We start from the raw sequence: 16545 nt of genomic DNA on the forward strand, positions 1-16545 counted from the left end.
TTTATGACTCTCTGTACATATGGCCAAAACGAAAGGCTTGCCACTGGCCTCTTTCCATGAAATATTCCAAATCAATCTGATGTCTCATTAGAATAATTAACTGTGACACATTTTGTCACAATTAATTTTTCTTATTCTTCAGTCCCTCCTCTGGGAAACATGATCTATCTAGCTCATGTAGCAAAAACCTACTCTCTTACCGTAACATAAGAAAAATATCTAAAGCTATGAAAGGGAACATTGGCTAAGTCTGTTAAACAGTGGACAAGGAATCAGAAGATAAAGATTCCAATTCTGAATCATACTGTAAACTAACTAGATATTCTTTATCCGTGAAAACCACATCTTTCAAATCAACAGGCTACACCTATGCTGTCCAATATGGTAGGCCACTAGTCACATGTCTATTTAAATTTCAATTAAGATGAAATAAATTTTAAAATTCAGTGCCTCAGAAGAACTTGACCCATTACGAGTGCTCAAGAGCCAAATGTGGCTGGTAGCTAATCACACCGGACAACACAGATTACAGAATATTTCCATCACTGCAGAAAGTTCCATTGGACAGTGTCAGGCTAAACTAAATGGTTTCTAAAGTATCCTTCAGCAATAAGTTCAATGGCTTTCAAAACCATTCTTCAACTGTCCCTTCTGCCCTATGCAGCTATAACTAGAAGATATAGTAATCAGAGATTTTATATCTATTTTATGGCCAAAAAATACATATATACCAAAACAGAAATTATATTCAGAAAGAATTTTTTTAAAGTAAGACTTATTTCTGCCATTATTTCTCCATAATATATTCATCTGTAGTTCTGTATATCACTTTTTAAAAGTTTTTCCTTCATAACATTGATATTTACCTTTTACTATAAGCAATTTTAAAAACTTCATTACATAAACAGGTAAACAATAAGTGATACACACCCAGGCATGTTTCCTCCAGGCCCAATGAAAGTCTTGAACATTAAGTTAAAAGATACTGGAGGGGATAGGTCATTTCCAGTAATGGGAGATTTTACATTATAGTTCACAAAAAGATCCGTAAGTTCTTGCTGTCCATAGTTATCAAGCTAAAGGACATATAAAGAAATTAGTGTAAAAGACAAAGAAAACAAGGCATAAGATATAAAGTATCATATATAACCCTAGCAATCCACTGTTACAACTCACACAAAATTCAGAGACATCACACTTAACCTAACCTTCAGGACACCCACATTAAAACCATAACCAGCCAGGCGCTGTGGCTCACAGCTGTAATCCTAGCACTTTGGGAGGACGAGACGGGTGGATCACGAGATCAGGAGATCAAGACCATCCTGGCTAACACAGTGAAATCCCATCTCTACTAAAAATACAAAAAAAAAAAAAAAAAAAAAAAAATTAGCCAGGCATGGTGGCGGGCACCTGTAGTCCCAGCTACTCGGGAGGCTGAGGCAGGAGAATGGGGTGAACCCAGGAGGCGGAGCTTGCAGTGAGCCGAGATCGCACCACTGCACTCCAGCCTGGGCAACTGAGACTCCGTCTCAAAAAAAACAAATAAATAAAAATAAAAATAAAAAGCCCATAACCAATTTACACACTTTCCATTTATCAAGAGAGAGAAACACAATATCTTTCTGGGACCTAAAATTCATATAGTCACTGTTTCAAAATGAAAGATAAAGCAAAATACCTCTTATTCAATTATAACAGTTATTAGTTGGCAAGAATCTGAAATTACATAAATAAGTTTACAAAGCTGAATTTTACTACTCTGAACACATTTAAGGTGCATTTCTGCATTTCTCTGTATTTTAAAGATCCAGTCAAGCAAATATACCATTAATAGCCACCACCCTCTCCTCAATTGAGTAATTAAATGTGCATTGAACTTTCCCTTAGGAGCTAAGATATTAAGCTCCTAGAAGATAGAAGCTGTATCTTATTAACCTCAGCATTTTCCAGTGTATTGCACATTCTATACATTGATCATCAATGCCAAATCCTGTAAAATGATGTATGACCTCCAATTCAAGAATTTCAAGTGGCTATGACAAACCATCTAATAGTAAGCAATATTTAAAACTTAAAAGTCTCCTAATAGAAACAAAGTAATTCAATAAATCAATTAATGGCCATAAGAACTGAAGTTTTGAGTTCAGAAAGACCTGGGTGTATCTCCCAACTCTATGCCACTTATGGGTTGTGTGACTACAGATTAAGTCTTACGTAACCTCTCTAAGAACAGGGGAGAAGAGCATCTACCTCACTATGTAAGACTATTATTAAGATTAAAAACATGTAAAGTACTTAGCACAGGCAGGACCTGGTACATAATACCTACTCAATAAAGAGCAATTATGTTTGCTCCCCTCATAAATCCAATGGTATTTCCACTCCATAAAAAGGCAACTCACTCACACTAACCACATGTTCCAGGTTTGAACATGCGATTTAAAACACTAAGCCTTCTAGACTCTATTTCTACAGAATTTTAGGGGGAATCCACAAAATAACATTATACAATTACCCAAGAGGCTGGATCAATGAGGAAACTGTTCCAGTGACCTTCAAGACACGGGTACCGTAAATATAAGCTGGTCCTACTACAGCAGAAAGTCAAAGAGCCTGAGGAACATCTATTTCCCAGGTAATTCAAGAATATATAGTGCTTTCCAATAAAAGGCATAATTTAAAAAGAAACCAGGAGGAAAAAGATTCCGCCAATATAGATAGAAATCAAAACCCCTGGGAAAGGGAATCTGGCAATATCTGACAAAATTACATTTGTATGTATCCTTTGACCCAGCAATCCCATTTCCAGGCATCTATCCCAAAGACACAATAGCAAAAACATGAAAAGATATAAGCACAAGATTATTCAATGCAGCACTATCTGTAATGTTAAAGATGGGAAATAACCCAAATGTCCAGCGTGGACAACTGGTTATATAAAATATATCCACACAATGCAGAATTATGTAGCTATAAAATGGAAGGAGGCAATCTCTATATACTATGAGGGACCAATCTCTGAAATATTTTGTTATGTGAAGAAAACCACGATGGAGAAAAGTGTGTATGGAATGCAACCATTTATCTAGAAAGGGGGGCAATACAAGTATCTACGTTTTTGTTTATATTCTATTTTTTTAAAAAAGGCAGTTGTTTCAAGTTAAAAACTCCTCAGGAAGCAGGGAAGTGGAAGGAGGGAAGGTGAAGGGAAGAGAGATAGTAGACTACTTAAATATACCTTGTTTTTTAGATTTGCCTTTAGAGGTATAAAAAATGCTTTATATGATTATAAAACAAATTTTAATTTTTTAAAATTATACTTTAAGTTCTAGGGTACATGTGCACAACGTGCAGGTTTGATACATAGGTATACATGTGCCATGTTGGTTTGCTGCACCCATCAACTCATCATTTACATTAGGTATTTCTCCTAATGCTATCCCTCCCCCACCACCCCACCCCCCGACAGGTGTGTGATGTCCCCCACCCTGTGTCCAAGTGTTCTCATTGTTCAATTCCCACCTATGCGTGAGAACATGCAGTGTTTGGTTTTCTGTCCTTGTGATAGTTTGCTGAGAATGATGGCTTCCAGCTTCATCCATATCCCTGCAAAGGACGTGAATTCATCCTTTTTATGGCTGCATAGTATTCCATGGTATATATGTGCCACATTTTCTTAATCCAGTCTATCACTGATGGACATTTGGATTGGTTCCAAGTCTTTGCTATTGTGCTATATGATTATAATATAACTTTTTAAAAATGAAACCCTGAATACTGAAAATAAAATGAAATACATGGACTAACTGCATATCTAGCTGATGACATAACCACAGAGAGAGAATGACTCCAAGTGACTTTAAATACAGTTATCAGACTGTAAGACTACACACTGCTGGCATATCCCTAAAGAAAAGAATAAAAATGTTTTTAACTGTTTTTAACATTCATATTGCTGATGGTGGTGTGGGTACTGTCATTCTGAGACTGTTAACGTATACAGTGGGAGATAAGGCATGTCAATAGTCATGTTTTGTTGCTGAGAAGTGGGATTTTTGGTGAGGCTTACATGAAGGTGAGAGATTTAAGATTAACATAGTAAAAACCACATAAACCTAACTTTAAGTAAACTATTAAGTATCTACATTAACTCACGAAAATTTTACCTTTTAAAAAATACCAATTTCCTAGCTCAGATCACTGACAAGGTCTATAATTAGTGATCAATACCATCCCCACTAATAAGTACCAGGGCTCCTTGGAGAAATGTCTATTCCAAGTCTGGGACAGGAAATGTACAAGATGAGATGGCAATATCTTGTCATATTAAAGGAAGTTTTCAGAGACTACTCGGGTTGTGTCAAAAGGACTTGGCGGAGAACTCCTAGTCACCAAAGACTGGACAATTTAACCATCAATAAGATAAATGCAACTGACTGAATATCAAATATTTGAATCTAAAGTTCACAACAGTAGGAAGAAAAAAGGAAAAGGCAGGCAGGAACTCATGAATTTCTGAAGGATGTTAGGGAACCAACTAATGGAAAACAGGTTAAAAAAGACAATAGGTGGGAGAATGGATTAAGCACTTTTTCTCACTTTTCTTTATAAATGGTGTCTCAGAGAAATCAAATAGTTGATAGAAAAAGTTTTTCCATACAGAAATAGTCTAGCTAAAAAAAAAATATATAACAGAATGACAAAAATCACCATTTTGAAACCCCCTCATCAGTTAATGCACCTAAACAATGGACATCAATGGCCACAGCCTACAGAAGAGCTGACCAGGTACTATGTACCTCTGGACAGGAGGCCATAACACCACTTAACCAAATGTCCTGCCAAAAATACCTGGTCAAGCCTCTAAATCTAATACAGAAAAAGATGAACATGTGTAACCTCACTACAATAACATAATTAGCCAAATCCAGACCAAATTCCAGTAGAAAACAGTAAGGAACAAATGACTCAGCTTCTTGAAAAAAATTTTAATGAAAATGCTGGGAAAAAAGGGAATGAAGGAAGGCCATATAGATTGGAAGAGATTTAAGAAATATATCAACCAATCACAAAGTACAGACTTTATCTGGATCCCAATTCAAATTTTAAAAACTGGAAATATTTAAGACAGCCTAGAAAACATGAACACTGATTAAATATTTGATATTAAATTATTAACATTTCCCAAGGTAAGAGGATTGAAAAGGATTTTTTAAATCATTTAAAAAGCCTTTATTTTTAAAGGATTTTTCTCTTTTAGAGATAGATAATGAAAAATTTACAGGTATAATAAAATAATGTTTGAGATCTGCTTCAAAAAAATTCAGGCTGGGCACCATGGCTTACATCTGTAATCCTAGCACTTTGGGAAGTCCAGACAGGAGGATCGCTTGAGCTCAGGAGGTCGTGGCTGCAGTGAGCCACGTTCATGCCCCTGCACTCCAGCCTGTGCTACAGAGTGGGACTCTGTCCCCACCCTACCACACAAAAAATTAGGGGAAAGAAGTCAGTAAAGTGAGAGGGGAAAAGATACAAAAAAATTTAACAGTGAAGCATGGGGATAGGTACATAATTGTTTATTACGTTTTTATTTAACATATAAAATTTCGTATGTTTTGAATTTTTCATAAACAAGTTAAAAATGATTTTTAAAACTGGAACATCCAGAGATGGGCCAGCAAAAACAGAGACGAGAAACAAAAGAATTCGTTCTGAGCTGTTAAATCCACATAATAGGAGTAGAGGTCTTCCTACCACAGAAGGTGAATCAGGACCTTTAAAGAAACAATCGTGCTTCAAAAAGTTGAAAAGGAGTCAGACACTAAGGTGCAGAAAACGATATTCTGTGCTTAAGCAACAGATGGGCTTTCAGCCAGTGAATCCACCAGGGCCATTTCTGAGTGCTACACCATTTCCCATGGGTCCCTAACTTTTCATTGAAGATTATATTGACAGCTGTACATGTATCTGATATGGCAAATCAAAAAACAAATTGCTCTCCTAGAACACGGATCTGAAGTAAAAGAGAAGGCCAATGCTCAAACAATAAATTGACTTGTCAAATCAACTAGTTACTTCCCAACTCTGACAACGTACTTGGAAATGAATGATACTGTTAAGGTCAAAAACATATATATACACAAAACCTCAGTAAATCTAAAATTCTGAATGGAAAATTTTAGGGATACTTAGAGGCACTTTCCATTTTTTCTAATAAAGGGCATGCCTTTGGAAAAGAAAATGAGATGAACGTGTGGTTTCAACAGCATCAAAATATAAGAAATAATTTTCTAAACCATGAGTAACTGTACTAAAACAATGAGCTTCAAGCAAGGGATAAAATTATACTCCACAAGGATCAAAATAAATCAGCAGACGATTCAACAGCCAAATTAAGAGAGTTTTCAATGTAAATGAAGGAGAAATTATTTTAGCTATGTTGAAAAGTTAACTATCACAGAGAAAAATAAGCATGCTAAAAAAAAATTAGAACAGTGGAAAAGTATCCAGTAATTCCCATGAGAAAAAAACAACAAATTAGGGAGTTCTATATTCAGACACAGAGAGAGACAGAGATCAGTATAAAGAAAATAGGTTTAATCACTGTACTGGTTTTTTGTTTGTTTTTCACCCAAGGAAGTAAATAAAATTTAAGAAGTGAGCCTCAGTAGACCTCATGAGTAAACATGGTGTTGGAGAAATATACTTTGCCTAAATGGAACAGCCGATAGATGAGGTGAGACACCAGCAACATATATATATATACCTGAGCACATGCATCTTCCCAGGGAGACGTGCAGTTTTGATCATATTCTTAGGGTGGTCTGTGACTCAAAAAAAGGATAAGAACTACTTCTAATATAGAAAGTATTCCTGCAATTGGCAAAAGGTCAGAATAAATTATCTCTGTGGTCTCTTTTTTGTCTTATCTAAAATTTGTCAGCTTAAATATACAAATTATAAAACTTTAGAACTACAGGCAAACTGAGAAAAGCAAGGACAGAAAAGTAGGGACCTGCTGATGAGGTTCTAAGAATAATAGCACAAAATCAGGGTCCAAGCAGAGGCAGATCAAACAGTTAGTGAGAAAGTGCTCATCAAGTTATCTGCCCAGAAATCTCCACACCAGTGCTGAACACTACCCCATCATCAGTCACTCCTGTGGTTTTAGCTATTAAATCCAGAAAAGCAGTTTCCAAGGACAGACAAATTTAATGCCTATTTACACTGACTTGTTAGTTTTGGCTGAAATAAAGGGTTAGTCACAAAAGAGAGAAGAAAATAAAACAGCAAAAAAAGAGATGCTATAAAGGACAGAATTAACTTCTGCTTCTTTACAATGTGGCCAGGGTCAGCAAAATGGGAAATGCAACAATCATTAAACACTGGAAGAAGGACAGCGACCACCTAGGTTACTCTGATAACATCTCCAGAGTACTCACCTGGGCCAAAACACTTTCCATCTCTGATTTCTTTTCGACAGAACACTTCTTATCAGACATCAATTTCTGTAAATGAGCTGTAAGAACAGTGTTGACATATGATAATCAATGGGAAAAAGGACAATGCACTTTTCAGTTTCAATGCTGGACAATTAAAAAGTAAATCCATGGATAAAATTCTTAATTTACATGAATCCCATGGTTGATTTTACAGCAGTAGTCATGGTATTGTCGATTCATTTGCTAATTAGAAAAATTATCTGTATATAACTAATTAATCTACACATAACTTTTTTAAAAAATAAGGGACTTGATTTATATACTTAAGATCTGTGCAGTTTACTCTTTGAATGTTATGCCTCAATAAAACATTTAATGGAGAACATCTGAGAGAAAATTTAAACCTTTTATTTTGATCAATCCTACCTGAAGGAGATGAAGAACCTCACCTTTTAATAGATGGTCAGCACGAAAACATTCTCCATTTTTTACATCTTTCACCATGAAGTCAGCAAATTTGTCTACATGGCCAGAGGTCCTAAATTAACAAACGCCAACTCAATTCGTCATTCTCATACAAATTACACATAGATATTCCCTTATAAGATAATTCCCCATCAGTGTTTATATCTGTGTATCTCAAAGATGGAAGCTCCCACATCTATAGTAATGATGTATCCATGACAGACGGTAAAGTATGCCAGAGAAAATTCTTCCTCAAATCTTTTTCACCCTCTCCCACATTCTTCCTTCCCATAAGAAAAAACACATTAACCACACAATAAAAAGACAATTCTTTTCTACAAGTTGTCATAAAGTCTGTACTATTCTTCAGGATCAATTAATCCATGCCTATGCCATTATTATTAGTGATCTAAACAAAGGTCAAAATCATTGGGAATTTGACTAGTTAAGAATTCATGGCAGTTCAGTATAGACATTGAACCTTAAGAAAGTGGTTTCTGCCACTGAAACCTGTACTGACATTGGTATTATCTCTACAAAGTTCCTATTGGTGGAACAAGTAGCTAAAAGGATAGGTAGTCTTGATCTTATAGAGCCATCATCCAGAATTCCTCATCTTAACTGGCTGAAATTACTAAGAGAACCTAACGGATGCCAATAGTAAAAATTAGCTCTCCACCAGGCAACCTTAAATGAATAATGACGAGTTATAAAACAGCAAGAATTCCTCGTTCAGTTTCACATTCTGAAATTCTGCCCTACTTTGGGAGGCCGAGGTGGGCGGATCACTAGGTCAGGAGATCAAGACCACCCTGGCTAACACAGTAAAACCCCGTCTCTAATAAAAGTACAAAAAAAATTGGCCAGACATGGTGGTGGATGCCTGTAGTCCCAGCTACTTGGGAGGCTGAGGCAGGAGAATGGCGTGAACCCAGCAGGTGGAGCTTGCAGTGAGCCGAGATCAAGCCACTGCACTCCAGCCTGGGCGACAGAGCGAGACTCTGTCTCAAAAAAAAAAAAAAAAAAAAAATTCTGCCCTACTTTCAATAATGTTGGTAGGAATAATCTAAGTTTCTGCATTGAAACTTCAATACAAATAGTATTTAATTGAAAATCTCTACAAATATACCTTTGCTCAGAACTTCTAAAAACTTGTATTAAGGAAATAATCAAGGATACACCCAAAAATCCATCTATCAAGATATTCAGTGCAGTCAAAAACGAGAAACACCTTAATGCTTTCAATATGGCACAAACTAACATATTATGGCACTTCCATAAAACAATACTATGCTGTCATTAAAAATGCTTTAGAGGAAGAATGACATGAGTATATATTAATCTATATTACATGAAAATAAGCAGTGTACTGCTAACACTGAAATACATAGGGACATACAGAAAAAACAGATTGGAAGGACAAACACAATCAACTTAACATGGCTATCTGTGAGCAGAAGGTATATGTTTCTTTGTTTTTCCATATTTTCCAGATTTTCTACATGAACATGAGTAGTTCTTTATAATCAGGAAGTTATTTAGATAAGCATATTAAATAATTTAATAAGTTGTTTTATTTAAAATAGGATTCTCCCCACTCCAAAGCAGGATCTCACTTTAAAACTGGCTCAGGGGTGAGCATGGTGCAATCGATCTCCAGGATCTGTTCCTCTTGGATAAAGTGCTGCCTCCAGGTCTGAATAATATTGTTCTTCAAAGCACAGCCAACTGGCCCAAAGTCATACAGACCACTAACACCTACAGAATATGAGAGGAAAACATATACTTTACCTTGTTACTCTGAACAAATGAAGGCAAGGAGACATGAGAAACTGATACCTACAAGACTTCACATACTCCCTAAAAGTGTATTCAAGTCAACAATGCAAATCCCTCAATACTGAAGAGCCTTACTTTCAGCTAGCTGATGGAAGTAAAATAAAAAAGCTCTTACACCATTTACTAATTTCCTATTTATTCCCTAATTTCAAGCAGGACTAGCTCAAAATCTACAATAAAAGTTCCCCTTATACAAGAAACAGAATGAAAAAACAGATTATAGTTTTCTGCCATAAAAATTAGAAAATAATTTCTCACAACATCTGATAACAATGATCTATAATTTTAGCATCCAATTCTCTACTTTATTCCTGGGTATTTGAGGCACTATTTAACCTCAAAAGGGTAAACATTTACAGATCTGCTTAGCCAAACTCAAGTCAACTTTCAGTGGCAAAGTACTCTATGTCTAACATTGTGGTAATAATCCACTGACTATGAAAAATACAGTTTTACATTTCATCAGTGAATTGTATTTGCCTATATACCTTCATATGGCATTCAGAGTGATTTATCTACATCCCTGGGACGAATGCTTTCTCCTGGCAGATGACCATAAAGAATAAACTAAGGACTGTTTTATCACTGCCCCTGTGTGAAGGGGCACAGTGTAGTTAGCCAGTACGACAACGGCCCTCTGTCACTCCTCAGTCGCCACTGCATTTTAAAAAGAGTACATACATGGGCCTCCAACAATTCCCTACATCCTAATGGAAAATAGTGCTCTCCAAGACTAAATACAGTGGAGAAAAATAACAGGTATTACACCAAATGGTGACTCCAAGCAAACAAAAGCAAAACATCTATCCTCTGCTTTGTGGCCTGATACAAGCGGTATCAACAGGCAAGTCATGCTCTCGATTTAAATATAATATTAGAGCCACTAACAACACAACAGTTCTTTTTGTTGTTAATCCCTTACCTCCATAAATAGCAAAAGCTTGATCATAGAAAAACCTCCTCTTCAGGGTATCTTCCATTTTTGCTCGGTCTACAATATCATCTTTGGGCTGTAACGCCAGCTCCTGTTAGAGATTAAATAAAAAGTGAGTGATTGGAGGGGTGGGTGGGAATCTGAACTTATGTATCCGAATTTAGTGTGTTCCTCACCAGAATTAAATATAAAATTTATCAAACAGACAAGATTTTGATAGGTTAAAAACAATGGAAGCCACAGGTCTTTTTTTCCCTTTGATTAATATAAAAGATAACTTTACTTCATCATTTAGGAAAATATATGATCATTTCCAAGATTACAAGACTAAGCTTGGCCAGGTGTGGTGGCTCATGCCTGTAATTCCAGTACTTTGGGAGGCCGAAGTGGTGGATCACCTGATGTCAGGAGTTCAAGTCCAGCCTGGCCAACATGGCAAAACACCGTCTTTACTAAAATACAAAAATTAGCTGGGTGTGGTGGCAGGCACCTGTAATCCCAGCTATTTGGGAGGCTGAGGCAGGAGAACCACTTGAACCTGGGAGGCAGAGGTTGCAGTGAGCTGAGATCGCACCAATGCACTCCAGCCTGGGCAACAGAGCGAGACTCCATCTCAAAAAAAAAAAAGACTAAGTTTACTTTGATGTAGATACTGATAAGCAATGTAAGCAATATTTGAATTGTTAGTGGATTGCTATAGCAAAATGATTAATTTAAAACCCCAAACAACTTAAGTTTGGTGATGGGAGATCTATGGAAGATCTATTGTTTGAAAGGTCTGGGAGCAGGTATCAAATAAACAGACTTTTTCCTTAAAACAAACAAACAAAAATCATTATTCCAGACATAAGAGAAGTCGTAAAGAAGAGCACAATCCTTTCCATGGAAATTCATGTAGCGTATTGAGTCTAGAATTTGCAGGATCAGGAAGGCGTTATTAAAAAGTTGACATTTTGAGTTGCATTTTGAAAGGATGAGGAGTCTACCAGGTAGAGGGAAAGGAGAAGAAGGCATTATGGATAAACAGATAAACCAAATGATACTTGTTCAGAAACTTTTCTAGGTCTCTCCCAGTCAAAGAAATTAAAGATGAACAATCCTATACCTACTTACGTTCCTATTTTAGCATCCCAGGACTCACCTTTGCTTCCAGAACCCTCTTGCGGGCTTTGAGCTCAGCCACTGCTTTGTCTACATCTACTTGGGGTGCTTTATCTTCTTTGAGTTTTCGCACAAGATCTCCCTAGCCAACAAAAAGAATTTATATTCAGAATTGGTTTCAGAAGTCAAGAAATGTTAGAAATGTGTTTTTAAGCATGCCTTTTAAAAAGTCTATGTAAGAATGATACAATTCAGGTCAAGTGTGGTGGCTCACGCCTGTAATGCCAGCACTTTGGAAGGCCCTCTTCACCACCTGAGGTCAGGAGTTTCAGATCATTCTGGCCAACATGGTGATACCCCATCACTACTAAACATACACAAATCAGCCAGCCGTGGTGGTGGGCGCCTGTAATCCCAGCCACTCGGGAGGCTGAGGCAGGAGAATCACTTGAACCCGGAAGGCAGAGGTTGCAGTGAGCTAAGATCACGTACGTCACTGCACTCCAGCCTGGGCAACAAAGTGAGACTCCATCTCAAAATGAAAAAAAAAAAGGCCGGGCGCGGTGGCTCAAGCCTGTAATCCCAGCACTTTGGGAGGCCGAGACGGGCGGATCACGAGGTCAGGAGATCGAGACCATCCTGGCTAACACGGTGAAACCCCGTCTCTACTAAAAAATGCAAAAAAAAAACTAGCCGGGCGAGGTGGCGGGCGCCTGTAGTCCCAGCTACTCAGGAGGCTGAGGCAGGAGAATGGCGTGAATCCGGGAGGCGGAGCTTGCAGTGAGCTGAGATCCGGCCACTGCACTCCAGCCTGGACGGCAGAGCAAGACTCCGTCTCAAAAAAAAAAAAAAAGAATTATGCAATTCAAATGTTTATTATGCGAGTGGTCATTACGATGAAGGTCTCTGCCCTCTTCATTTATAATCTAGAAGAACATACAGGCAAGTTAACAAATAACTGCTCACAGGGTGAATTTTTTCCTTTGGGTATAGAGGGGAGAAAAAGGAGGGGAGAAAAGCATTGATTAAAAAGTAAGAAAGAGCAAGATTTGTACTGAGAACACAGAAGAACCAATAAATCGACCACCTTCTTAAATCTCTCTCCTCTCGCTTACAAAAAACAAAAAAATATTATTCAGTTTTCCTCCCACTTCTCTGATCATTCTTCTCAGTCACTGCTGGCTCATCTCCCTTTGCCTTTCTCTTTATAGTTGGAATTTTTTCCTTGCTAATATTTCTGAATTATTTTATTAACTTCCAACAACCTATACTAATTCCATATTTATAGTAATATGGTGAACTAGATCATCTGAGAAAACAAACAAAATATTATCTATATAGGATGAAAAACTTTCAGCTGAGTAATTAAAGTTGTTAAATTGATAGAGCCCTTGGGCACCCAACAGAGTTTTTAATTTCAGTGATCCATTTCCATACAATATGTGGTTCATTTTCACACTGCATGATTGTTTTTGGTAGTCTCTTGTTCTTTGCTCATGTTTTTGAGTCCTCCTTCTATTTTAAAAAATTATCTTAAGCATTTTAAAAGTATGTGATTATTCTAATACTTTTGGAGAATCTAATTCTATTACCATTTCCCCTGAGTCTCACTCAAGGTGGCTCGTTTCCTTGTGGGTTTTTAAATTTTGAGTTTAGCACTTATTATTTTGGTAACCGTAATCTGTGAAATATTCTAGAAGACCAATGTGGAAAGTCTGCTTCTTTTGCAATATGACGTTCTGGGTAAAGTATATGAAGAAAGACATACATAGGTGGAAAAGGAAAAATAATTTTAAAAGCCGTTTCGTATAATTGTGGATATTCTTTGATACTACCTCAAAACTCTGATAAGTGTTACTTTCTTCAAGGTTATTTCTAACTCAGAAACTATAGCAATGAATTTTTTGTACTGTTAGAATAAATCTATTAATGTATCTTAAGCTTTGAATGGCTCTTTCACCAATACCTGATTTCATATCATGCACTGGTCACCTGGAAAAATATTGGTTCACTGAGTTATGCAGATTATCCAACTACTATCAAAAAAAAAAAAAAAAAAATCCACGTTTGTTAATATCACCACTCATCTCATCACAAATATCTTTAAGGACTGTGAAGCTGCCAAGCTCACAGCAAAAGATACGCGTTTTCTCAAATTCTAAAATTTCCCCAAAGGTTATTATTGGCCACAAATAGTAACCACTGTTTTCTTAAAGTGACAAGCTCACTCATTCATTTTCCAGATTAACAAATGTCTATGAAACGTGCTACTAACAAGACCAGTCGTTAAGTAAAAATCCCACTCCGGAAAGGTTTTCAATTGCACTTCACAATGGAATTATCCAAAATGGATAGGGGTGACAGCGTGTCTCATTTCCCCATAAACAAAAATAGGTAAAATTAGATCCTCTTTAAATTATCTTTCAGCGGACATCGGACTCAATAATTCACACAATTAACTAACTGATATATGTGTGTTCCTGGAAAATTAGAAAAAATATCCCAACTAACTTAAATCAACTAACTCACATACTCGCAAAATATCTTAAAGTACAAAACAATTAATAATCAAGACAATATAAACAGTACACAAGGCAGTAACAGCATCGGAAAGCTGCCGCGATCAAAGTTTACTTTAGTTAACTTGATCCAGTCTTAACTACCGATGGATGATTTTCACTGCAGTTCCAGGCTAACGTGGCAGAGGGAGGGGTTTGGGTGTGGTTTTTTTTCTCCCCAAATTAGTTGTATGCTCCCTTCTAAAGGGAAGGATATTTAAAAAAAAAAAAAATGGCAAGTTAAGAAAAGACAAAGGAACCACACCTAATTTTATTTGTGGAGTGGAAGGTGGGTGGAGGGAGACAGAATATACAATCTGTGTTCTGACACCAATCATGAAGAAAAAAGTTAAGCCCGTGGTGATATTTCAAAATGAAAGGCTATTTATTAAAATCGGTCAGGCTCAAACCAGCGAAGAGGACAGATGGCAAAGTGGCTGAATTTGCGGCAGCTATGCCCCAATGAATTATTTCCGAGAGAGGGTTCCACCCTCTGTAGCTAAGGCAAATTATTGCATCAGGCGCCCATGCAGGAGAAACCCGTTTGGTGTTTACTACTAGGTCATCGATCTCCGGGGTCCTACTGCAAGCTTCTGGCTCTCCCTAATTGGATATGGGAATCATCTGAAATAACCTTTTCCTCGCCATCTCTAAATTCTAATCTCTATGGCAGTGCCCTAGGTAAAGGAGGTCTACATTAAATCACCAAGCCCTCCAGCCCATGAAACCTTCCCTCACCTTCGGGAAAATCAAATTTCAAAATATTCCATACTAAGGATGGCTGACTTCACCAAGTAACTCCGCAACATTTAGTTTCCCAGGTTTACGATCTGAGAGCTCACTGGTTCCAAATGGCCTGTTCAGAAGCCAGAAAAGATGACACGAGCAAAGGATGATGAGTTCAAAGCATTAATAGAAGAAGTTCGACACCTCCCCACATCCACGTTTCAACTCAGCCAATCATTCGGCTAAACTAAGCACTGAATGAAGGAAGATGTTAATAAGGAAACACTATTCAAAGCGTCCTGAAGATTAAAGGGCCTGGCCGTAAGACGAAAGAACCGGCAGTTCTTCGGCTCATCATTGACCACGGAAAGTACTAGGAAGCAATCCACCCACGGTGCACAAAGAGTACAGCAGAGCCTGGAAAACTGAAGGTTATTCAGTTAGGTGGCGAGGAGAACCAAAGGGTCACAGATCCCAGCCCCACTGGAAATAGAGACGCGGGCTGTGACAGAATGGGGAAGGGAGAACAGAGCCAGAGGAGAGGGACGCAGGAAGTCGGAGGGGTTCCAGGGAGTCATCCAAACAGAGAGGAGGACGGAGGTCCGCAGGAGTTGAGGTGGCTGACGCACGGGGCACTTGGGACCAAAGTGGGGGAGGCGAAGAAGACGCCAGAGGATGAATGAAAAGAAAGGGGTAACCGAAGAGGAGGACAGTTCCTCGGGGAGGAGGGAAGGATAGCCAGAAGAGGGCCCTGGAAGAAGAGCCGAAGGCTTAGCAGAGGGCGCAAAACACCGGTACCTGTTGGCGCACTGCTAGCCTGAGAGGTGCCAGCACCTCCTCAGCCCCCGCGCCGTCCATGTTGCTCCGGGAGGCGGCGGGGAAGGAGATCGGGGCCCAGGAGGGCGCGCTGAGGGGTCGGCGGGGCGGGAGCGAGGGCCGGGCTAAGAGCCGGGGCGGCAGCAGCAGCAGTAGAGCGGCGCGAGCACCTCTAAGCAGCGCTGGACGCGGAGAGGGCATGAGCCGGCGGCCCTGGGCGGTCTAGAGAGGGTGGCGACGGAAGCGGCGCGCGCGGCCCGGCCCGGAGCATGATGAAATCGCCGCGTAAACGCCGCGGCGCGCGTGCTGCCGCACATTCCCCACCCCACGACGCGGCGCCGGGTCGCCGCCGCAGATTCGACACAAAACCCGGAAGGACACATCCTAGGGTTTTCTCCGGCTCGGGCGAGGGGTAGGGCTGCGAGTGAACAGATTTGTACAGAAGTGCGTAAAGCCACCCCAGCATCGTGGGGTGGATGTTCAGAGACACAGCTCTGAGCGAGACCTGCAGGCCGAGGCACACGAGAACCTTCAAAGCATAGGTTTTTACACGAGTGTCATCCCGGCGGACCTACTTGAACGCACACTTCTGTTTCTGTTCTTTCGCGCTCTGCGCCTTAGAAGGGTCGCAAAACATCAAATCAGATAGGGACCTTAGACT

General features: G+C 38.8%; 1 protein-coding gene across 1 annotated transcript in view; it reads right to left on the minus strand.

The window, feature by feature from the left end:
- GARS1 (glycyl-tRNA synthetase 1) overlaps window positions 1-16263 on the minus strand; it is a 40325-nt gene extending 24062 nt beyond the window's left edge. Inside the window, exons 1-7 of the mRNA XM_007981718.3 lie at window positions 15867-16263; window positions 11825-11926; window positions 10672-10774; window positions 9527-9668; window positions 7895-7983; window positions 7446-7522; window positions 931-1076 (exon numbers count right to left, since the gene is read on the minus strand). Of these exons, the coding sequence (XP_007979909.1) occupies window positions 931-1076; window positions 7446-7522; window positions 7895-7983; window positions 9527-9668; window positions 10672-10774; window positions 11825-11926; window positions 15867-16085 (878 nt within the window). The 5' untranslated portion in view covers window positions 16086-16263. The remainder of the gene's footprint in view (window positions 1-930; window positions 1077-7445; window positions 7523-7894; window positions 7984-9526; window positions 9669-10671; window positions 10775-11824; window positions 11927-15866) is intronic.
- Between the last annotated feature and the right edge of the window lie 282 nt (window positions 16264-16545).

Source organism: Chlorocebus sabaeus, chromosome 21 (genome assembly GCF_047675955.1).
Source record: "Chlorocebus sabaeus isolate Y175 chromosome 21, mChlSab1.0.hap1, whole genome shotgun sequence".
Lineage (NCBI taxonomy): Eukaryota > Metazoa > Chordata > Mammalia > Primates > Cercopithecidae > Chlorocebus > Chlorocebus sabaeus.